Source organism: Phascolarctos cinereus, unplaced genomic scaffold (assembly GCF_003287225.1).
Source record: "Phascolarctos cinereus isolate Bilbo 61053 unplaced genomic scaffold, phaCin_HiC Scaffold_4;HRSCAF=312, whole genome shotgun sequence".
Lineage (NCBI taxonomy): Eukaryota > Metazoa > Chordata > Mammalia > Diprotodontia > Phascolarctidae > Phascolarctos > Phascolarctos cinereus.
This window is the reverse complement of record NW_027555847.1, coordinates 88,532,340-88,554,993: the sequence shown is the minus strand read 5'-3', so window position 1 is coordinate 88,554,993 and position 22,654 is coordinate 88,532,340. Positions and strand designations below refer to the sequence as shown.

The 22,654-nt window shown below is 48.8% G+C and overlaps 2 protein-coding genes across 13 annotated transcripts; one reads left to right on the top strand and one right to left on the bottom strand.

Annotated features, from left to right (window-relative positions):
* The first annotated feature begins 171 nt into the window (after nucleotides 1-171).
* On the top strand, nucleotides 172-13,336 carry WDR6 (WD repeat domain 6). 3 transcript variants are annotated; one of them, XM_020999312.1, is made up of 6 exons: nucleotides 172-424; nucleotides 3,312-5,775; nucleotides 6,688-6,774; nucleotides 7,373-7,489; nucleotides 8,022-8,140; nucleotides 12,369-13,336. In XM_020999312.1, exons 1-6 carry the CDS (start codon nucleotides 187-189, stop codon nucleotides 12,503-12,505), a joined length of 3,162 nt encoding a protein of 1,053 aa, XP_020854971.1. In that variant the 5' UTR covers nucleotides 172-186; the 3' UTR covers nucleotides 12,506-13,336. The 3 variants fall into 3 exon arrangements, with proteins under 3 accessions (XP_020854971.1, XP_020854969.1, XP_020854970.1); XM_020999310.1 differs by lacking the exon at nucleotides 12,369-13,336 and adding an exon at nucleotides 8,250-8,879; XM_020999311.1 differs by lacking the exons at nucleotides 6,688-6,774; nucleotides 12,369-13,336 and adding an exon at nucleotides 8,250-8,879.
* DALRD3 (DALR anticodon binding domain containing 3) lies at nucleotides 7,126-21,146 on the bottom strand. Of its 10 annotated transcripts, none has more exons than XM_020999315.2 (13): nucleotides 20,875-21,138; nucleotides 20,266-20,570; nucleotides 18,668-18,930; nucleotides 18,447-18,532; nucleotides 18,037-18,162; nucleotides 16,753-16,823; nucleotides 16,470-16,531; nucleotides 16,019-16,101; nucleotides 15,546-15,669; nucleotides 15,285-15,358; nucleotides 14,751-14,864; nucleotides 14,216-14,284; nucleotides 7,126-8,845 (listed from the first exon to the last, which is right to left on the bottom strand). In XM_020999315.2, exons 1-13 carry the CDS (start codon nucleotides 21,058-21,060, stop codon nucleotides 8,771-8,773), a joined length of 1,638 nt encoding a protein of 545 aa, XP_020854974.1. In that variant the 5' UTR covers nucleotides 21,061-21,138; the 3' UTR covers nucleotides 7,126-8,770. The 10 variants fall into 10 exon arrangements, with proteins under 10 accessions (XP_020854974.1, XP_020854978.1, XP_078008518.1 ...); XM_020999313.2 differs by lacking the exon at nucleotides 7,126-8,845 and adding an exon at nucleotides 13,541-14,063 and having other exon boundaries at nucleotides 20,875-21,129; XM_020999314.2 differs by lacking the exon at nucleotides 7,126-8,845 and adding an exon at nucleotides 13,541-14,063 and having other exon boundaries at nucleotides 15,285-15,343; nucleotides 20,875-21,127.
* Nucleotides 21,147-22,654: the final 1,508 nt, after the last annotated feature.

Sequence of the window (22,654 nt, the reverse complement as noted above, 5' to 3'; positions counted from 1 at the left end):
AAGACGACGGGCCGCTTAGCTGTGGGAGGGGACGAGGTGCAGACGGGGCCAGAGCCGTAGGGCGGCGAGTCCGCCGGTACGCAACGTTCCGGAGTCACGTGGCAGGCAGGGGACGGCCTCCCACTGAATGCTCCAATCACTCGCGCGACTGGGGTGGGGGGGGGGTCTTGAAATGAAAGCGGGCCAATGACGGCCGACCTTAGAAGGCGATCAGCAACAGGCCACCCCATTGGCTGTGGTGGCGCCTTGGGCCTGTGCGCGCGAGTAGGGCGCCCTGTCGAGAGCCGGTGTGCGTGCGGTCTGCGCGCGGGCCTCCGAGCCGTCGGCGCGCGGGCCATGGAGCCTCCGGCGGCGAAGGCAGAGTCGCTGCTGCTGCTCGCGCCGGTCACCGCCCTGGAGTGTGTGGGGGACCGAGTCCTAGCAGGTAAGGCCGGGACTCCGGCGCGGGAGTTAGGCCCCTCCGACCCTGGCTCGTGTCGGGTGGTGCGGGCCCGGGAGAAGCCGAGGCTTTCTTGCTCTTTGCTGCGCTGCGGAGCCCGGCTTACTGTCCTCGGCCGAGTCGCTTCTCCTCGAGGCTGTCGGAGCAGATTGTCCGTGGGTAGGCCTGGGATCCGAGGGGAAGGTTGGAGAGGGGCTTTGGCCAAGCTTTCTAGAGTCAGGCTAGAAACGGGTTCCTGGACAGGAAACTGAGGCAACGTTTTACCCAGTGTCAGAGACAGAGGTAGGCAAGGGGAAACCGAATAGCCTGTCCCGGCCCACAAGAGAAGCAGCCACAGAACCAGCTCTGCTGCCGACTTGCTGTGTGACCTTGGACAAGTCATTTCCCTTCCCAGAGCTCGGTTTCCGTCATCTTTTAAATGCAGGACAGACCCTGGGTGAAGCTGGCAGCACGGGAAAGCTGTGACCCTTCTTACAGTTAGTTGGCGGGGTGCATGGGGAACCTGGCTTGTGGGTCTGACGGTTTACTTGGTACATAAAGTGATAGTAACATTTAGAGCCAAAAAGGACCTTAGAGATCATCTAGTACGTTTTCTAGAGGAGGAGGAAGTGACTTGCTCAAGATCACACAAATAGTTAGTCGCAGAGCAAGGTGGTTTCTTATTCCATATGTGGTGCTCTTTCCTTTAAACCCTGAACTTGGCGAAGCAGCTTCCTGGAGGGGGTATTTGTAACCCTGTAGGTGGTAAAATGAAACAGAAAATAGTTAGGCCCGTGGTAAAAATCCAGCTGTCTTAGGGCCAACTGCCACTAAGGCCACTTTGTACTGTACTAGTGAAAGCTACCAGGGTAACCATGAATCTGTGATGTTCTTGGCTCTCTGAAGTATTGGGCTGTCTGCATACTACCGTGGCTCCAGGGTTGAGTAGCTACCAGGCCCGTGGATTACTCTGGTCTCTAGCAACTACGGGATTGATTGATTGTCTGTAGCTGCAGACTTAGGCTGAAAAAAGAATGACCGATGATAGATTTTAAAATTTATTTATGAAGGGATTATTTAAATTGGTGCTACACACACACACACACACACACAAACACACACACACACAAACACACAAAAGAAGTAGGTTAGTGGAACAAATTAGAGATACCAGACCAACCAAATACAGGTCGTTACCAAGCATTTATTGACCACTTACTCTGTGCCAGGCATCTTGACGAATGTTGGGGGTGCAAAGAAAGGCAAAAAAAACAGTTACTGCCTTGAAGGAGTATATGTTCTTTTTTTTCCCCTTTTTTTTTTTTTTTGCTAGGCAGTGGGGTTAAATGACTTGCCCAGGGTCACACAGTAAGTGTTAGGTGTTTGAGGCTTGAACTCAGGTCCTCCTGAATCCAGGGGCAGTGCTCTATCCACTTTGCCGCCTAGCTGCCTGGGAGTATACATTCTAAAGAAGGAGACAACTCATAAATTACTAGGTGCATATAAGATAAACAGTCTCCCATAAGCAGCTAGGAAGACTGGGAAAGGTGAGATTTGAGTTGATATTTGAAGGGAGCCAGGGAAACTAAGGCAGAGGTGAGAGGGCAAGAGTCCTCCAACCCTGGGAGAAAGCTAATAAATGCAAAGGCATAGAGATCTGGGGTGCCATATTCAAAGAACTGCAAGTAGGCCAATGTAGGTGAGTATGTGGGAAGGGGTATAAAAGGTAAGAAGACTGGATAAGTAAGAAAGGTCCAGATTCCAGGGAGGTTTAAATGCCATTTGGAGTTTATAGCTGATCCTGGAGCTAATAGGAGCTCATTGAGCAGAGAGGCCATTAGATTGTAAGCTCCTTAAGGGCAGGGACTGTCTTTTACCTCTTTTTTGTATCCCCGGTGCTTAGCACAGTGCCTAGCACACAGTAGGCACTTTAAAAATGCTTATTGATTGAGAGGTGATGTGGTTAGAGGAATCACCTTGGTGGATGAGAAGAAGGCTTTTACATTTGGTAATCACGACATCATTAGTAACTGTAGAAAAGGCGGTTTCAGTTGGATGATGAGGTCAGAAGTCAGTTTGCTGAGGGTCTAGAAGAGAGTGAATAGAGGCACTGATAGTAGACTCTTTTCTCGATAAGAAAGTATGTAAAATGAGAAGTAGAGGGGATAGTTGGATCAAGTATTCTTTTAAGGTTGAGGGACACGTGGCCATGATTGTAGGCAGCAGGCAAAGAACCAGTAGATATGGAAAGCTTGAGGAGAAGGACTGGGAATGATAGTGGGGAGAAGTCACAGGGAGAGAATGGGATCAAGGGCTCTTGTAGAGGGGTTTGTCTTGGCAATGAGAAGTGCCACCTCTTCATCTGAGGCTGGAATAAATGGAGATGTCTGACTGACATGAGATGAGGAAGGGAGAAGGGAAGCCTTGTGTCTGCCTTGCTTCGGTGAGAAGGAGCCCATGAAGGTTAGAGAATGTATTTTGTGGTGGGCCTCATCAGCACCTTTGTTCAGGAGCACGTGAAAAGGAGTGAAGGAGGCAGATGGTGGGAGTAACCCAAGAGTGGGCCTTGGCCAGGCATAAGCAGCCATAGGACAGCAAGGGAATTGAGGTTAGATGCTCTTGGCCAGTGGCAGTGTGGAGGGGTGGCTTTGGAGTCCGAGGACCCGATTTCAAAACCCTGGGCCACTTGCTACTTACCTTTATGATCTTGGGCACATCAGTTTGACTCTCTGGGCCCCGTAAAATGACATCCCTTCTGGCTCCTAATCTATGGTTCCATAATAGAGCTTGATGAGCCCCACATTTCTTCCAAGGTCATATTTATAGGGACTTCATCTTATTCTGAATGTACCTGTTGGTAACTTTGATTTTATTTTATTATTTTGCTGTCCAGGTGAAGGGCCTAACCTACTAATCTATTGCTTGGAAACTGGCGGGCAGCTTGTAGTAACCCAGTTTGTGCCGAGTGTCCTCTGTCATTATTACATCCATGGCATCAGGGAACTTCAGAGCCCAGCATCTACGCAGGCATCAGAGACGACCTTGGCTATCTTTGGAAGCAAAGGCCTCCGTGTGCTGACATTGAGCTGGGGAGAGGAGGCAGTGAAGCTGACGTGGCTGTCCCAGCTTTGTGAGCTTCATGACTGGATCTGGGATCTTCACTGGGTCCAGGGCCCTGGAAAAGCCTCTTCTGCTCTGGCCCTGGCCCTGGGACATAACTCAGTGGTCCTCTATGACCACATCCGTCAGCAGGTCTTGCAAGAAGTACAGTGTGATGAGATGTGTATTATCTATTCTGCTTGCTTGGTGGGGAAGGACTGGCAGGAGCTGGTGCTGGTGGCTGGGACTGTCTTTAACCAGCTTGTGATTTGGCACCCAGCTGATTTCACCAGTGAGAAAAGAAGAGTCAAAGTAGAAAGAAGGATAAGTGGGCACAGTGGGGTCATCTTCAGTATCTGCTACATGGAGAGCAAAGGCCTTTTGGCCTCAGCCTCTGATGACCGGAGTATTCGGGTCTGGAGAGTGGGGGACCTGAGGGTCCCTCACAACTTAGTGCAGTGTATCCTGGTGTGCTATGGTCACCAGTCCAGGGTGTGGTCTGTCCAGCTCCTAGACAACTATATCATTAGCATTGGAGAGGATTCTGCTTGCATTGTATGGAATTACATTGGTGAAATAGTTCAGACCTTTAAAGGACACAAAGGTCGTAGCATCAGAGCTGTGGCTGTCCACAAAACACAGGCCTGGGTGGTCACAGGCGGAGCTGATTCTGGCATTAGACTTTGGCCCCTTAAAGGGAACAAGCTTCTGGGCAGCAGTCTCTTACCACTCAGCTTTGGCTCATTTACAAAGAAGGGATCTCCAAAAGCCTTAACTTTAGTCAGTCCTTCATGGCTTCTCGTGATGACTGATGTTGGAGCCATTTATCTTTATGACTTGACAGTTAAACAGTGGAAGTTCATCTTGGATGATATCAATTACCAGTCTTACAATTTGCTGGATGCAGTTCAGCTTCCTGGTGGCAGTGTGATATGTGCACTAGGGAACCTAGAGGGTCACATTAAAATATTTCCCCTCCACTACCCACAAGAGGCAAAGGAACTGAAGATTTATAAGGGGAAAGTTCACGGCCTGAGCTGGGTCCCACGCCAGCCCTGGGATCCAGGGAGGAATGATTTGTGCTGTGCTCTTTTTGCTTCTGGCCCAGAGGGTGTCTTATTGTGGTTAGACGTCTCGTTCTGCCCTTTAGGAAGGGTGGACAAGGTGGTGGAGCAACGTCGCTATATCCTGCCCCTCTGCAAACAAAGATGGCATACCTGCCTCACCTTCTTACCCCAAGGGGACTTTCTCGTGTGTGGTGACCGCCGGGGCTCTCTGCTGTTGTTTCCCTGTGGAGCAGCCACTGCTGAACCAAGTGGGGAAGAGATGGGAGGAAGGGAGAGCAGCAGCAGTGCTGACAGTGATAAGGATCATGGGTCCGATCATTCTCTCACCCCTGAGGAGGGGGCCCCCGTTGACCTTCTGTTTGGGATTCATGGGAAGCAGGGTGTTACATCAGTGACCTTCCACAGGGGTTATGTTTACAGTACAGGCAGGGATGGCTCCTTCCAGCAGCTCTGTGTGCAGGGCAAACGGCTCCAGCCACTATGGAAACAAAAACCTTGCAAAGGCATGGACTGGGTGGCTGGGCTCAGCTTTGCCAGTGATGGAAACCTACTTGTCCTTGGCTTCCATTCGACTGACTTTGTAGTCTGGAGCCCAAGGACCCATGAGAAACTTCACATAGTGCCCTGTGGTGGAGGCCACCGCTCCTGGGGCTATGCCCGAACTTCAGCCACCATGGTCTTTGCCTGCATCAAGGCTGGAGATGTCATGGTGTATCAGGCTCAGGAGGAGGGCAGCTGTTACCAAGCAGTCCTGAAGGAGTCCCTGCATGGCCGAGAACTCACCTGTGTGAGGCATGTTGGAGCTGTGAGGACTCAGGAGGGGGACAACACCATAGACATCCTGGTCACAAGCAGTGAAGACACAACCGTGAACATCTTAGCTTTTGTAGCTGTTTCCTCCACAGTCTTTTTGCTTGCTACCATCAATAACCACATCTCCAGTGTTCGGACCCTGACACTGTGTGGGGCAAATACTAATGGAGGAGAGCCACAGGCAAGACTCCAAAGCCTCCTTTTCTCTGCCGGCGGTAGGGCTGAGATGCAATGCTATCAACTCCTGGTCACTGCAGACCTCAGCGCCCAGGCAGGACTTACCTGCCAGGTCACTCATCTGATTTCTCACCGGCTAGATGAGCTCTGGGACCGCCAGAAGAACAAGCACAAGGTCATCAAGATGGATCCTGAAACCAGGTAACCTTCATAAGCTGTATTGACTCATGAGTGGGGAGCTTGGTAGGAAGTATGGTCACCAGCCTAAGGAAACGACTGGACATTGCTGATGGCAGAAGGCTAGCCCTTGGCCTTTTGGAGGAAATCCTGGTTTAATGAGGTCTTCTTTTCATTCAGCATGTACTTACTACATACCCCTGCTGCATGCATAGCTCTGGCCTAGGTTCTTGGGGGGGATGCAAAATATATATCCCTGCTTGAGGAGAAAAGATTTGGATAATTAATACCAATACAAAACCATTAACGTTGTATAGCGCGCCCTGGGGACTAAGAGGAGGTGGGGGTGGGGGGAGCTTAATGGAGAAGGTGATATTCTAGGTGGAGGGGCAGAGGCTTTTTTTTTTCTTTTTATTCTACGCAACAAGGGTTGTTTCTCTGATTGTGGGAGGGTGAAAGGGACTATGTTTGGAAAAGAAGATAATGTGAAAAAGAAACATCAGTACAAATGTCTAAGGGTACATGCATGAGATAGTAAGAACATAAGCTAGGATGGTGGCAGTAAGAGGGAAAGGAGAAAGGATGGATGAGAGAGATGTTGAGGAGGTAAAATTGTAGAATCAACAGGACTTGGCAGTTGGCTGGGATCAGGAAGGGGGGTAGGGGATGAGTCAAGTATATCCCCAAGGGTCCCTCCCTGGGAACTCCTGATCTCATGAGCAGAGAGTCCCATGTCTCTGTTCTGTTAGGAGGTTGAGATAAAATTGGATAGGGGGGAAAAAAATCTAACATTTAACAAAGTTTTTTTTGAGCAGCAGTCATGGGGCTAATGTTTCTGAGCTGGATTGCTGCTCCATTGAGCCATGCCAAAGCTTTCATTGTACCTAAGTGACTAGAGAGGAGTTTAGTATAGCCTGAGTCTGTTTCTGATCTCAGGTACATGTCCATTGTTGTGGTGACCAGTGCTCAGCAGTCTAGTCTTGGCCTTGTCCTGGCTGCAGCCTGTAGTGATGGATCTGTGAGGTGAGTAGCACATTCTGTTCTTGTGACAACATCCTCTGGAGTTGCTGGTTCTTTGTGGGAACATTAGAGAAGCCTGAGGGGAGATGGAGATGGGAACAGGGACAGCACAGGGAAAGAAAGAGCAAGTCACATAAATGACAGACCTTTCACACAGTCTGGTCCTGAATACTCCTGAATGAGACTACCATCCAGAAAATGCAATTCATTCTCAGTTACCTGCACGTCAGTTATCATTTAGGCGGATTAAAGACACTAGGCTGGTTTTTCCACACTGCCCAGTGGGGACGATTCATTGTAGTATCACATCATACTGAGCAAAGCATGAGAAGGAAAGAGAATAAAACCCTGGCAGGCAGCTGTCATGTAGGCATGTATTTTCCATTTTACAGAGCAGGAAAATGAAGCTTGGCAAGGTTAAGTGACCTTACGTGAGCAAGGGAAGTGTCAGAAGCTCGATATTTGCAACTCTCCTCAAACGTGAGAAGATGCAGTGAATTCCAGAATCATATAGAAAATCATTTGAGTATAAACATCATTGTTGCTGCACCATTGAGAGATGACTATATAGTCTTGCTTTCCTCTTGTTCTTTTCTCTAAGGCTCTTTCTCGTGGATGAATCAGCTCGGAAACTACAGCTCTTAGCGGAGTCCTTTTACCATCAGCGCTGTGTCCTGAGGATCCAGACAGTGACTTATGAGGCAGAGACTGGAGCAAGGTGAGTTAGGCCTGGGCCTCTGTGGGGAAATTGCTTCAAGACCCTGTGCCATATAACATCCTGAACATTTGGCCTGAACAGTCAAAGCTACATTATCCAACAAAGATGTGGAAAGCCTTGGGATTTTAGAGGTGAGAAAGACATACAGGGGTGGGAGGGAGAGAAGGATGAGGAAGAACACGTTGGAGTTTGTGGTATGCAGATGTGTGCTTACTTCAGAGTTCAGTCAGCTCAGTGAGCCAGTTCTTCATTGGTCTCTTAATAGCCCCTGGATCTCTGACTGCCAAGTTTGGAAATTCTAGTATGCATTCTGTTATTAGGGTAGGGGTTGGGCCAGACAAGAAGACCAGCAGTAACTGTAGTCCTATGGGATTTCTCCACCACAAGCTCATGAAACTTAGCAGGAAAAGCTTGTGCTAAAAATAGTGGGTGACAAGGGCAGAGTTCCCTTCTTGATGCCCTGAAAGGCATCATGTGAGGCAGCTGGGCCACCTTTATCCAGCAGCATCTGAAAATGCTTCGCCCTTCACAGTTGTGTGGTCCTGTGTAGTGCTGCCACGGATGGAAGCATTGCATTCTGGGACATCACTGCTACCTTAGATCATGCCCTTATGGTCATAAAATCACCAGGAAGAATGCAGCTGCCTTGTGGTAAGTGTCGCTCTATTTACCTCATTCAAGATTTTCTCAACTCAAATTCTCTTTCTTTTCCTTCTGAATAGGTTCATTAATCTTTGATGGGGCTTTTTGCCTTTTCTAGATCTAGGATGCCCCTGTCTGACTATCCAGGCACACAGCTGTGGGGTGAACAGTCTCCACATTAGAGAGACTTGTGCAGGGCAGTATCTTGTGGCCAGTGGCAGTGATGATGGGTCCATCCACGTATGCCTGGTTGCTGTTGAAATGCCCCTAATTCCACAGGCCTCATCACAAGAGGACAGGAAGCTCACTCCAAAGACCTGTGTGCATGTGATACAGAAGTTTTCTGTGGTTTCTGCTCACACTGCCCATGTGACAGGACTAAGGGTCCTGAGACCAGACCTCTTGGTCTCTGCCTCCACTGACCAGCGCCTGACATTCTGGAGCCTGGGACCTACAGGCCTAGCTTTTGTGAACAGCAGAATCTGCCACGTGGCTGATGTGTCTGAAATTGATTGCTGGACCAGCAAGTCAGGCAAAGGCTATCACTGTGTCCTCTCTGGACAGGGCTTGGAGATCATCCACTGGACAGGGTGAGCAGTACCCTGGGAACAGCCAGAAAATCCACCCTACAGCTGGACATCATGGAGACTTTGTCCCTGGCAATCCCAGCCCTGGTTCTGTCCCTGCTTCAGGCAGTCTGTCAAATACTTGATCCTGTTCAGGGAAGGAATAAAAAAGCTACGAGTGATGTTGGCACCTAAGAAACCTTATTTCATGGAGAGAACAAAAGATTTTGAGGATGTTGGAACATAAGGTAAGGAAGAGTGGATCTGAGAGGACATAGTAGGCTGTATTCTCCATGGCTGCAAGGCCAGGACCTCCTGTCTAGAAAGATAAACACTCCAGTGAACAAATATGTTCCTACAGTCCTGGGTCTTAGGGTGTCAGAGTCAGTCAGCATTAATGTGGAGGCTCTGGGAGGAGCTTTTCAACGTTCAGCCTCTCCAATCAGAGGCTGGGCAGGCTCTGGGCTAGAGAGGGTGCTGTGCTGGGGAAAAGGAAGTTTCAAAATTGATTTCATCTTAGGAATGTTGAGTTTCTGTAGTGAAGGTGCTTTACACAATGAGATTAAAATCCTGAGTTATACTGTTCTTTCATGTTTAAATGAGCGCAGGGAGGGTTTGGGAAATTTCCTGGATCACAAAAGTATCCTCCAGAAAGAGGTTCACATTTCTATATCACTTTAAGGTTTACAAAGCATTTTCCCCACAGTGACTTGTGAATTAGGGAGTCCAAAGAACACGTCTCTTATTTTGTAGCTGAGGAAACAAATTAAAAAATGAAGTGACTTGCCCAGAGTGTCTGAGTGTGAGCTGGGATGTGACCCCAGGCTGCTTCTGGCTCCAAGGCCAACTACAGCTGGCTTCTGCCATAGAATGAGTTAGATGGACTATTAAAAGAAATGTAAAATGTGTAGGGGTCAAAATGCCCTCCACATCCTTGTGTCATTGATGAGGAAAGCTGAGGCTGGCTTACCCCATCTGTCACTGGACATCAGAAATTATGGGTTTTCTCCCAGCTGTCTCACTACCCTGTCACCTTCCATATTCTTGCACAAGATTACTTGCCTTTCCTTTGACCTTCATTTTGCATTACAATCTCCCTCCTCCCCCGGGTGCTTTCTGATCTTTCTTGATGTAACGTAGACTTTTCTCTTGTCCTTTGTGTGGGTGGCTTGAACCTTGGGTATAATAGTGCCCAACCTCCACAGTCCTTGTACCCTCTGAGGTTTCTGTGTTTTTCTGAGTCCCATGGTCCCTCCTCTCTTCAGCCCGTTATTTTCTGACTTTCAACATCATCACTCAACTGAAACGGCTCTCTCCAAAGAGGAAGAACTCTTAATTTGCTGTCCTTTATCAGTCTTAATCTTTCTTGATTTAGCTACTTAATTTGAGACTATTGACCACTTTATTCTGGAAACTCTTCTTTCTGGGCTTTCATGACACTACTTTACTGGTTCACCTCCTGAATGACTGCTCCTTCCCAGGCTCCTCATCCACATCACACCTCCAACTGTGGGGATCCCCAGGGTTCTGTCCTAGACCCTGCTCTGTCTCTGGGGAACCTCATCAGCTACCATGGATTTAACTCTCATCTCTGTGCAGGTGACTCCCAGATCTCTACCTCTAGCCCTGCTCTGTGCTTTTAATCCAGCATCACCACTTGCCTCTTGAACATTTCAAACCAGATATCCCAGAGGCACCTCAATATGTCTAAAGGTGAACTCTTTCTCCCTGCCCCCAATGTTCACCTCTTCCAAGATTCTATATTTTTGTGAAAAGCACCACCGTCTTTCTAGTCTCCCAGGTTCCTAACCGGTGGTATTGTGTCCCTCACTTCACATATCCAGTTAGGTGCCACATCTTGTTCTTACTGTCAAAACATTTCTTCAGTGTGACCCCTTTTCTCCATTCCCACAGCTACCATCTTCACTTGGGTCCAGATCACTCTTAGCCTACATTATTGCAAGTGACTTCAAGTTGGTGTCCCTGCTTCAGGTCTTCCACCACTCCAGCACATAACACTGAAGCCAAAGCAATTTTCCTTAAGTACAGGCCTGCCCACGTGATTTCTCCACTCTGCCAATTCCAGTGCCTTCCTGTTTTCTCTAAAACCAGTTCTTAACCTTTTGTTGTGTCATGGACCCTTTCTTGGAATGTTTCTAAAGTCATAAAATATATAAAATTACAAAGGAAACCAATTATGTTGAAATAATTGTCAAAATATTAAACAAGGTCACAGACTCCAGATTAAGACCTGTTCTTAATATAATAAAAACTCTGTTTAGCTTTTAAACTCTACCCAGCCTGGCCCAACCTGCCTTTCCACTCTCATTGGATGTTACTCTCCCACTCATAATTGTGATCCTGACAAACAGGCCTTCTTTTACCCATTCACGACACTCCGTTGCCCATTGGACTTTGCACTGGCTATATACCCCATGCCTAGAATGTACCCACTTCTTGTATCTAGAGCCCCCCCCCCTTCCTTGGAGGGCCAGCTTTGAAACCTTTCCTGATTTCAACCCTCCCCCAAGTGTGCCTTCTTCCCAAACTACTTTGTATTTAATTATTCTGCATGTGCCCCCCCATTAGAACATAACCTTATTTAAAGCAGTTATTGCTTCATTCTTTGTACTTACATCCCCAACACGTCCACATAGTGCTTAATGTTTGTTAATTGATGGCCTTAACATCCCCACAGGTAAAATCAACTGGCTAAGATGAGCACAGCATGCTTCTTTTTGTTTTTTTAGGCAATTGGGGTTAAGTGACTTGCCCAGCTAGTGTCAACTGTTTGGTTTGAGGCCAGATTTGAACTCGGGTCCTCCTGACTTCAGGGCCAGTACTCTTTCCACCCAGCCACCTACCTGCCCCTGCAGCATGCTTCTTACTAATGATCTCAGCTCCATTCTCTGCTTTTTTGGGGTGTCTTCTTTCTGGACAAAGGTCAATAGAGAATTCCTCATGGGCTGTGCAGCTTGGCCTAGGATTCCAGTGTTCCATGTCTTGTATACATTTCATTTCAACTTTCAATTCAGTTTCATTCATTAATGAATTCAGATATTTACGTGCCAAGCCCTGTGCATGAGGTTTGGGATACATAGATAACACCAGCTTTGCTCTGAAAGAACTTTTGGTCTTTTCAGGGGAAAGTTTCAAAAACACAGACAGGAGAAACGGAAATAAGGGCAGTGATCTGGGCAGACTGCTAGGAGAAATTAGGACATCGGGAACTTTCTTTCATGAGGGGAAGTCAGGGAAGCTTTATAGAGTATCCTTAGTATCTGAGAAATTTCACTTGACGGTGATGATAAATCATTTGAAGATATGGGTAATGATGTAGTCCATTTTAAGTGGAACTCTGAAGGGGGTAGTATAAGGTAAGTCTGGACTGGTATATTGGAGCTTGCTTGTAAATGGTGTGTGGGGGGGGTGGGGGCTGGGCAGTGGAGGCTGAAAGCATGGAGACCTATTCTGGCCCCGTTTGGCCCCAAAGCAGGAGGAGACCACAGGGAGGTGGTGGATGGGTTTTGCATTGATTTACTTCCCACACCTGCTGATCTGTGGTCCAGAAGTGTTTTCAGAGCACATGGGGCCTATTGAGGCCAAATGAGTGATGAGTTTTTAGAGCTCTGAAAGGTTTCTTCCTATTTGTTTCATTGTTTCTTCCACAGGACTGCTGTCTTTGGGATATCTCTGGGCTTACCTCACCAAAGAAGATCCTCACACTCCCCCTTCACTGTATCGTCCGGTGCCCAGCCTGAGAGCCCCACGCTCAGCTGCCCTTTCTTTTTCATGCAGACAGGCTTGATTATTCAGAATTCTGTGCCAGATGGGTGAGCAGGAATTGCCATCCTTTGATCCTCCATTCATTGCCCCTGACTCCTGGTAGGATGTGTTTGGACTAGCCAGACTATGGGTGAACCACCAGATCACTGGACTCAAACACCCACGGTAAAGAGCCATGGGGCCAGGTACTGCAACCAGGTCTACAGTAAATTCAGGGGCCACAAGGACGAGGTGGATGTCGGCTCATTGGCTGTGACTTAGAGAGGATAGCTACCCCTGAATATTTTTGATGAGCCTGCTGCTGTCCTGGAGAGCCAGTGTGAAGGAAATGTAGGAGTCTTCCAGAATGTGCACCTACCTCCCCCAGTGAGTGTCCATTTAGAAAAGTGCTCTCCTGGCTTTCTCCCACAAGCGCTGATTGCACAGTTGAGTTGGGAAATGAAAAAGGCCAGGGCTGGGAGAGAACTTTGGCAGGCACGAGTAAGGTGATAGGGGCTATAGATGAAAATTGGATATGAATTGTTAAATCAGGAAACCCTGAAGGCACAGCTTTAGCCACAGTCTCTCCAGTAAGGTGACTTAAAAGATGGTTGCTGAGAGAGACCGCTGGAGGAGAAAGGGAGACTTGGAAGTATATTCCCCTCCATCCTCCAGCCCCCCACATCAGGAGAACAAACCTTGGGCTTGCCTCTATCTGTGATGCCAAATTCTTTTGTCCATCCTTATCTCTTGTAAGCAGAACTGTAAGCTCTTTTAAGGACAAGGACGATTTTGTCTTCGTACTCCCAGCACCCAGTACACTGACTTGTGCACCTGTTAAAGCTTACTAAATTGAATTACTACTGGTGTCTCACACTGCATCTATGTGGGTACTGTAATGACAGCAGGAGTGAAGGGTTCCCTCATAATCCCTATACACTCCCTTGCTCCACCTCTGTGCTCATGTCTGTGCTTGATGAGACTGGGGTAGGAGGTGAAGAATGGATTTAGAGGTTAAGATTAAAATTCCAACTCGGCTGTTGTTCCTCCTGAGCAGAAACCCAAGATGCCCGCCTCGTAACCAGCAGAGCACTTTATTTAGCTAGAAATATTAATTTGCTGCCAGCTTCTGCCAGCAGTCCAGGGGCTTTTGGGGCCCTGATGGTACTAGAAGGGTTTCTCCTTGTTTGTTAGTAAATCAAAGTGATGATAAACTGTCTTGGGGAAGAGCAGTGACTGCTGCCCAGCATATGAAATGGGGCACCTGGACGGTGCTGAAGGCTGTGTTAGTGGGGGATATTTTTGTCCAAAATATACCATTTTAACCAAGTAAACAGTTGGCAGTCACCACAGCCAAGCACCTGCCTTGCCAATTTTTGTAACGATGCCCTGAGACCATGGAAGCAGAGGAGAGTCCAGTGCCCTGGAGGCGAGTGGTAAATGGCACATCTGGAAGGTCCTTGGAGGACAGAACGGTGCTCTCAGATCTGGCTCAGTGGGGGAAGATGCAGAGTGGCCAGTGCGCTGTGAAAAACCTCCTGAACAGCCCGCATTAGCTGTAACCGAGCAAACATCTGGCCAAACAGATGAGGTTGTGGTTCCTGCCGGGAAAGGAGGCCATTCCACACCATCAGGGCTAGGTCACTACTTCTCTCCCTTTTGCCACCACTAGAGCAGCCTACTCCTCCCTAAGAAAACCTCAGTGAACCCCTCCAGCTGTCCTGGCCCCAGAGCAGGTCAGAAATGAACTCACCCCAAGTATATGCACTCGGTTATAGTAGGAGCTAAAGTCCATGCTCAAATGCACCAGAAACTTGCACACCTGGGAAGAGAAGTTGATATCCCTCAGTCTCACCCATATACAGAGGGTTAGAGTAAGAAGTGAAAGCACAAGGCTCACCTTGTACCTCCCCTGCAAAAGAAATCCTTAGACTTTTGGGACAAGGCCAAGGGGGAAGGGGGAGTAGGAAGGCGAGAAAATTGATTTTTGCCTTGGCCATTAGGTCAAGACCTTATGATCCCAGTATAATTTGTCTAGGCATCTGGCTAAATTCCTACTTTCAAGAACTACCCCTAAGCACTAAACCACCTCTTGTGCCAGTCTGTGTGGAGAGCTGAAGGACTGTATGTTTTTATTAATCTTCCCAAAGGCCTTCTATTCCTTGGCACAGAGAGGGGGCAGTCTGTGCATCTTTGTTTCCTGACAAAGCAGGCTCATGCCCAAGAGTACCTGCCACCCCCGACACACACACTCCCTCCCACCTCCCAATGGGCACGGAGTGCTATACCGCCTTGGTGTTGGCTGTTATCTGGATTCCTGGGCTCGAGACATGAAGCTGTGCTGACTGGCTAAGGACCTCAGGAAAGGGGATGATGCCATTGAAAAGCAGAAGCCATTCACCCTGTACAGAGACAGTCCTTCATTTACTGGAGATGCCATCAACTGGTCCAGCCTTGCTCCTCTGGACCAAACCCACTTAGCTCATCCCCTGGGGCCCAGGACTTGCAGAAAGCTTGGTCTGACATCTGATGGACAAAGTTTAGTCAGGGCAACTAGACTGTCAGAGTGTGGGAATATCGTTTCTAGAACCTTGAAGAATGAACTAAGGAGGCTTCAGTCAGGTCTACCCAAGAGTTCCACGTCTTTGTCTTTCTTCACAAGCTCATAGGTAGCTTTGTACATACTTGATGTTTTCATGTGAGTGCCTTATGTCCCAACCACTGAGTGACTGTCTGAGAATAGGAAACGTGGCCCAGAACCAGGCCCTGCAAACAGGAACTTTGCTAGCTATCCCAATCCCCATCTCGTCCTGGTCACTCACCTCATCACGAAGCAAGGAGAAGTCCAATTCAGACACGTCAGGGAAAGCAGGATACAAACCTAAAAACGAGAAAGCTGTAGGGGCCTGCCATAAACACCCTTGACCATCCAGATGAGTCAGAGGAGTGGGCTGTTAGTAGCGGCTCCAAAGACATTGTGGAGTTTAGGCACAGAGAGGCAAACAGAAGACTTCTGATTTCTGCTGCCCCTGAGGGGATCTAACCAACCCAGGCTGAGGGAGGCCCTTGTCTCTATAACCTACCTTGTTCCACACCCCGCTGATAGCCGTCAAACAGTGTGGCAAGGCGGGCACAGTTGTACATGACAAAAGCTCCACTCTTGGTGCCTTTGGTAGAGATGCTGGTGTGCTCTAGGTCCAAAGACATCTGTCAGCAACATGACAGTCTCTGAGCCCCCAGAGCTCTCGGGTCTGGAATCAGCCCCGCGCCCCCTCCCCCCCCCCGGTGGCAGAAGCCACATCTAGAATCGGGGGTTTCAAGCTGAAGACAAGACCCCTTAGTCCAAGGCCCTCATCTTGCCGAGGAGAAAATTCAGACCCAGAGAAGTGACTTGCCAGCGGGCAGGACTATAACTTGTGTCTCCCCTATGATTCTCAGGCTCCTTTTCAGGTCCTTATTTCTACCACGCCACAGCTTCCTCCCCATTCTGGCCAGGAACACTCCAGGCATCCCTTTTCAAAGGCATCGTTTCCCCATCTTGAAGGAATGGTCTCACCTGACTTCGATGGGCTGTGCTTAGCATTTCAAACTTGACCGCAGCAGAAGTAAGAGCCCCAATTATTTCATTCCAGCTGTCATCTACATAGGGTGAAGGATCCATGACAGATCAGTCTAAGGGGAATGTTTGGCTCTCCTTCCAGATGGTGCTCTCTGTTATCTCTCTAATCCCCAGCTCAGTAAGGGGCACAGGAGGCAAAACATGATAATGAAAATAAATTTGTTGGGGGAAAAAAGACAATGCATTCCACAGCCAAACAGAAAGGGTTTTTTTGGTATCATCCAGCCCTCATTTAATTCACAGATTACTAGCTCAGACACTGCTAAGAAACAGGAAAGGCCCCACCAATTCCCACCTTCCATCCTCCGGCAGGGAAAGAGCCACAAGCCCCAGGGACGAGGGAGGATGATCCCCTAGGGCTCTGGCTCCCACACCGACGAAGCATTACCCTGAACAAAGTCAACTCCATACTTCAGCACTGAGGCCTCACGCATCTGGGACTGCCGGAGCCTGTCACAAACAGCCCATTGGAAAATAAGATGCAGTTGTCCCCTCGGCCTGAGCCACCCAAGGAAGGCTCCCTGCCTTATCTATCTTGCCCCGTTCTTTCCTCCATGGGGCTAGCCAGCTAACTTTCCAACCCCAGCCGTGTCTGCCCCTTCCCAATGGTGCCCACCACAAGGTCATCCTCAGAAAGTGATCTAGACCTCAGCTGCTCCATGCCTACTCACCTGTAGTACTGGGGAGCACTCAGTGGGGTAGGGGAGCCCACAACTTTCACTGGTCCACAGACAAGGTGCTTCTGAAAGAGGGGGAATCACATGGCAGAGTCCCCAGATTGGCCTGGAGATAGCTCTTCCACAACCCTAACTGCTCAGCTTGCAGCCTACCACTAGGGGCCATGTCCCAGGCAGGAATCTATAGTCAATCACAAGGCCCGTCAGTTCTACCTAGTGCCTTTGGCCCTCAGTCCTCCATCACCACCCCATCCTAGCCTCAACCTCTTCACTTACCCAATCTGGCTGTCTCTAATAGCACCCTGACTCATCACCCGCCCCTCATGTCTCTGATCATTATCCTACCCACAATTTATCTGTGGAAAAAAAAGTGAAAACAGTTAGAAAGAATGTACTAGGTGCCACGCACTGTGCTAAGAGGTGGGCATGGGAAGATAAGAAGCCAGACGGTCCCTGCTTTCCTCATGCTCTAAACAGGACAGATGATACAGAAAAATCTTGTCCAGGGGCCAATGTCTTCCTAAGGCACAGCTTTGAGCATCACATTTCCCTCATCGACAGCCTTCTAGGACTCCCTGTTTTTACCATAGAAAGACTTGGGGTTCAGAACCCTCACCAACCTCCTTTCATCTTCCCTCTCCAAATACACTTCCCACTTGTCAGCCAGGATAGCTTCTTCAGGCTCCCTTCAGGACACAGACTTACTCCAGCTTTTATCACACCAGACGTTCCCCTGCCCAGAATGCCTTCTCTGCTCTGCCTCCTGGCCCAGGTCCTCCAGGTAAGTAGGTGACGACACCAGCTCACACTAATCCAAATACTTAACCTCTTATCATACCCTGCTCCGTTCTCTATTTCATCAAATTTAACACTTGGACTGTGATTTCCCCAGGCACGGATATTAGAGATCAGAACATTTCTGTATCCATGGCAAGACAGATCACAGGAAATCAACAATGACTTATGAGCTAACATCATCGTATCATCCCAAATCCTGGTGAGATATGGGCCACTTATGGACCATCTGAGGTTCCATACAAAAAGGATCCAGTCCTGTCCTTCTGAGGATTTAAGGTCTGATGACACAGAGGGGGACACATAGCCTCTGACACCAGGGCAAGAAAGATACAGTGAGTCATGCCCTGAAAAGGCAGGAGAACACATCTATCCAATCAAAGATCAGTATGGGTGGATCTGCAAAGGTGGAGAGGTAAATCTGTGAGTTCCACAGGTGGTCAAGGTGAGGAAATGACAAATTCCCTCCAGTCTATTACTAACCTGCCTGGAAGGGGCATTGGCATCCACCAGTCGCCACAGCAGGTCTACCTTTTGCTGCTGGAATGCTTCCTCACAGCTCACCACATGAATCACGGAGCAGGCTGTGCCTCCAGCAGAAGATTCAGCCTGCAGGAGGCGGCACAAGTATTTGAGCCTTCATTTTGTAGAAGGGGAAACTGAGGTACCAAGAGACTACATGGCTTGTTCCTAGTCACAAAGCTAAGCAGTGACAGAGCTAAGGCTGGACCCAGGGCTCTTTCTACTTTGCTTGCTGGCGTCATGTGCTTAACACAGTTTCTGACTCTCAACAGGTGATTAATAAATGTCTCCTGATTGGCTGGCCTGACCCAGATCAGTTTGAGTGATGGCAAGGAGAAAAGGGATGAGAGGGAGAATGAGAATTTACATACATCACTGTGACTCAAGGGGACATTCCTGGGATGGTGCTGGGCAGCCTCTTGGAGCTCGGTTAAGGCTCCCAGCTGATCCTCAGTTACTACAGGGGAAAAGAAGAGAAGGAAAGAGTTGAGAACAGCACTGGACCGATGTTCCTCTTCAGCCAAATGTCCTTGGCACTCTCCCTCTTGTAGGCCATCCCTCCCCCATAGGTGACTTTTTAGCTTTTACCTACCTAAACAGATGTCCAAGTTTGGGTCAAAGCCTTCCAGGCCTGGCTGCTGCTCCAAGAACTCTTTCAAGGATACTTTGCATACCACTCCTGGAGGTAAGTCTTCAGTTGGGACAGCAGCATGATCTCTAAGAACTTCCTTCAATGCTACAGTGGATTCTGGGGCTGAGGATGTCTCAGAAGCTGATGGCCAGCTGACTTTTAGCTGCTGCAGGAAATCCCTGAGCCCAGGGTCCTGCACAGCTGGAACCTGGTAAACAGTTACCCTGCAGAGCAAACAGGGACCCTGAACCTACTGTACCAATACCAGAAACAGCCAGTGGCCCAACCTACTTCTCAGAGTTCCAGACCCACATTCCTGTGGGTCCTTCACATTCAACATGTCCTAAAGTGAGTATTTTAATCTACAAACACTGAAACCTGTCCTTTCTCCAGACTTCTCTGTTAATGACTCCACTAATTACCAAGTTACTGGGGTCTGAACCCTCAGAATGGCATCCTGCTTCTTCACCCCTACATCCAAAAAGCTTTTTTTCAAATTACAAAAATTGAACTAAGATAAGCCCACAGCCCAAGTGAATTATGTACATATAAAGATGTGCCTTTTTAAAGATCTATATTAACAATGGCTCACACTTCCACATAGCTTTAGGGTTTACACAGTACTACAATTCTAGGAGGTAGACAGCATCCCAGTTAAGAATGTAACGAAAATGTGGATCAGAGAGATCAAATGATCTGTCCAAACTGACACACAGTTAATAAGTGTTGAATCAAGGTCTTCAGCCTTGAAGACACAGCTATTTTCACTATTCCAAACAGTCTTTTCTTTTTCTCCATTAGCTAAAGAATAACCATCTTACTAATAAATCATGCAACTGAGTTAGCAGCTTCTGCATTGACAATTATATTCATCCACGAGGATTTCCTAATTTCATTATTCTTAAGTTCTCATTCCATCATAAATCACATACCCTCTGTACCTCAGTAAACAGTTTCTTGACTTGCTCTAGGCAAAAAAAAAAAAAGTGGGGCAGATAAGTGGCCCAGTAGATAGAGCACTGGCCTTGGAATCAGAAAGACCTGAGTTCAAATATGGCCTCAGACACTTGACACTAGCTATGTGACCCTGGGCAAGTCACTTAACCCCGATTGCCTCACAAAAAAAAAAAATTCAGTAGTGAGTGGCCAATCTCTTCATGATGAACCTCTCTATACTTGTACTAGAATAGTTCTGAGCTGGCAGACACAATCATTCTTCCAGCCCTTTCTAACCCGCCTGGCATTATGCTTGAAAATACAAGGTCTCCTCTACACCTCAGTGAAGCTTTGGAGTACTTACATGGAAGGATGGTGTAACAGTGACTATACATAACAATAATACATGGCTGGTGTCTTTCTTCCCCTCAGTGCCCTTATATAAATTAGGGTAGGAGATGAGTAGGTAATGAGGCTCCCAAGTGTGAAATGCCTGCAAACTTTCTTCCTTTTTTCTTTAATTGAATTTTATTTTCCAGACAAGTTTTCTACAACCAAACCCTTTGAGCCTGTGCTATACACAGACGGTCCATTCAGCAAGGCTGTCCCTCAGTCTGACTCACCCTTGTGTCCGAAGAGCCTGTGCCAGGTGATCAGCCACCAGGACAGCTCTCAGCTGGCTCAGGCTTAAGGCATCTGGCCCCTTTGGACCATGCAGGGACACGCAGTCTAGGATGATGCTATGCTCAGAGGTGGAGGAGGTAGGCTGGGGGGCCACATAGCCCCGTAGGGAGCTCAGGACCTGCTCAAAGACGGTGGGCCTCTCCAGCTGGAGTGCCAACCCGGCCTGGGTCTGGGTGCATTTCTGAATGGGAGGGACACCTGGGCCCTCCAGAGCAGCAACCCCATCGAGGATGTCTTTTGGCACCTAGGAAGATAAAGGGGAGGGATGACAAAGAAAGCCTGCTAACGAGGTTGGGGTTGGGGGGGACTGGGGAGGGCCATTCCCTCTTCCCACCCCCTCTGGAGCCCATTTTCCTAATTCCCCCCTCCCCCGTCCCCTAGGCTTCTGCTAGTCCCGCATGGCAAACCCCTTTAGGGTGTGCTCAACTCTCATCCAACCCCTCCTACCCTCCGCAAAGGGGAAGTTGAGGCCCAACCAAGGCCATCCTGTGGATAAGCCCTGGGGTCATTCCCGGTCCGCAGGCCGCCGCCGCCCAGCCCAGTCCCACCTGTCCATCCCCGAACAGGGCCTGCAGAGCGCCGCGGGGAGCCAAGAAGTCGCGGCTGCGCAGGTTCCGAGCGCTGTTCTCCTTGAACCACACAGAGCCGCCGGGGCCGGAGGGGGGCGGCGGGGGCCGCAGGGCCGCGTTCAGAGCCCCCAAAGTCTCTCCGACCCCAAAGCGCCCGGTCGCCATGGAGACCGGAAAGTAGAGGGCGGAAGCGGAAGCCAGAGCCTCGGGCGGGGCCGGAAGCAGAGCGAGCGCGGGGACGGCCACGTGGCCGCCAGGTTTCCAGAGCCGGGCCGGGCCGCCGAGCACGTGGCAGGAGGGCGCCCGGAGCTCGGGGGGGGGGGGGGGGGCGGAGTCTGGGTAGAGTAGAGGAGGCGGGCCCCTGGCCTGCAAGGAGTTTCCTCTACAGACCCAGGGCCTGGGGCCACGCGCCCTCCAAATAGATCGTTGGTCAGTAAAGTGGAGCGTTAAAACGCGTCCTGGAAAGTCCCAATCTAACAGAGGTGGGGAAAACGTGCGGCCACGCAGGAAGAACACCCCCCCACCCCACGCTGGGGGTAGGGAAAATCAAGGCAGGTCCCCTTAATAAAGTGAGGATGGAAAAACCACTGCAGCTGGGGGCTCGTGGAGGGGGAGGGAGGCACCTGAGCCGCAGGTAAGCAGGGAGAGATGAAGAGGCGTGTCCCGGGGCTGGGGGTGAATGCATGCAGGAGGGTTTGACACAAACGAGCAGGAAGAGGTGGAGGCAAGTACTGGGAAAGGCAGCTGGGATCTGGCTCCAGCCTTCCTTTCCCAGGCAAAGTCTTTTTGGACGTTTTGTATTTAATAAAATAGCAAGGGACTTTTTTCCTTTTTAATGTAACGTTGTGTAGAAAAGAACACCTGACCTATTTATCATACCTGGGTTCTGTCTTCGCCACTGTGTGAACTGCAGCAAGTTCTTTACCCTTTCTGGGCCACTTTTTCCTTGGTAACACGAGGACTGGACCTGGTGACCTTCAAGGCCTTCTGTTTATTCCTGTGGGTTGCAACATTTTTTTGCATGCCAGTCAATCTACAAGTGGCTACTATGTGCCAGGCACTGGACGTTCAAAATTCGAAGAACAAAACTCCCTATACTAGCCTAATATTTATTGCCTTTGAAATAAAAAACCTGTATGTAGACAGTAATGGAACTTGGCACAGGCAGTCATGAGAACTGGCCAGGACGACTGTAATGAGTTGTAAGTCCTCCAGTGGCACAACTAGGGATATCAGTAAAGGCTTCCAGGGAAAAAGCCCTCCGAGATAGAACCCATGAGCTCAATAAAAGGTGATGAAAGTGATACTGCCTCCATCTCACCAGACAATGGCTGACCTGAAGATGTCTAGTCAGGGGTTTTAATTTTTGATTATGAGTGTTGTTGGGGGATAGAAGCCTCTTTAATATTAGCTGTATTTGCTATTAGACCCTGAAAACCTGAATGTCAGATAAACTAAAACCATTTTGTATTTCTTTACAAGATTTTTCTTCAAGCTAACTTCTTGGTGAGGAATTCAGACAGGGTCCATGGGCCAAAAAAAGTTTGTTGAAGCCTTGTAAATGTGCATGGCCATAAAGACACAAAACATCATCCTGTGAGCAAATGTTAGTGACAAAAGACTTTATTTTCAAGCATTATACAGTACAGGGGAAAAAAAAATCTTGAAATTTGAAGTAATTAGGAGGGCCTGGGTTACTTTCTGCCCCCCAGCTTCCCTCCTTATTCCTGCCTATCCAACTCCTACCCTCCTGCCTTTT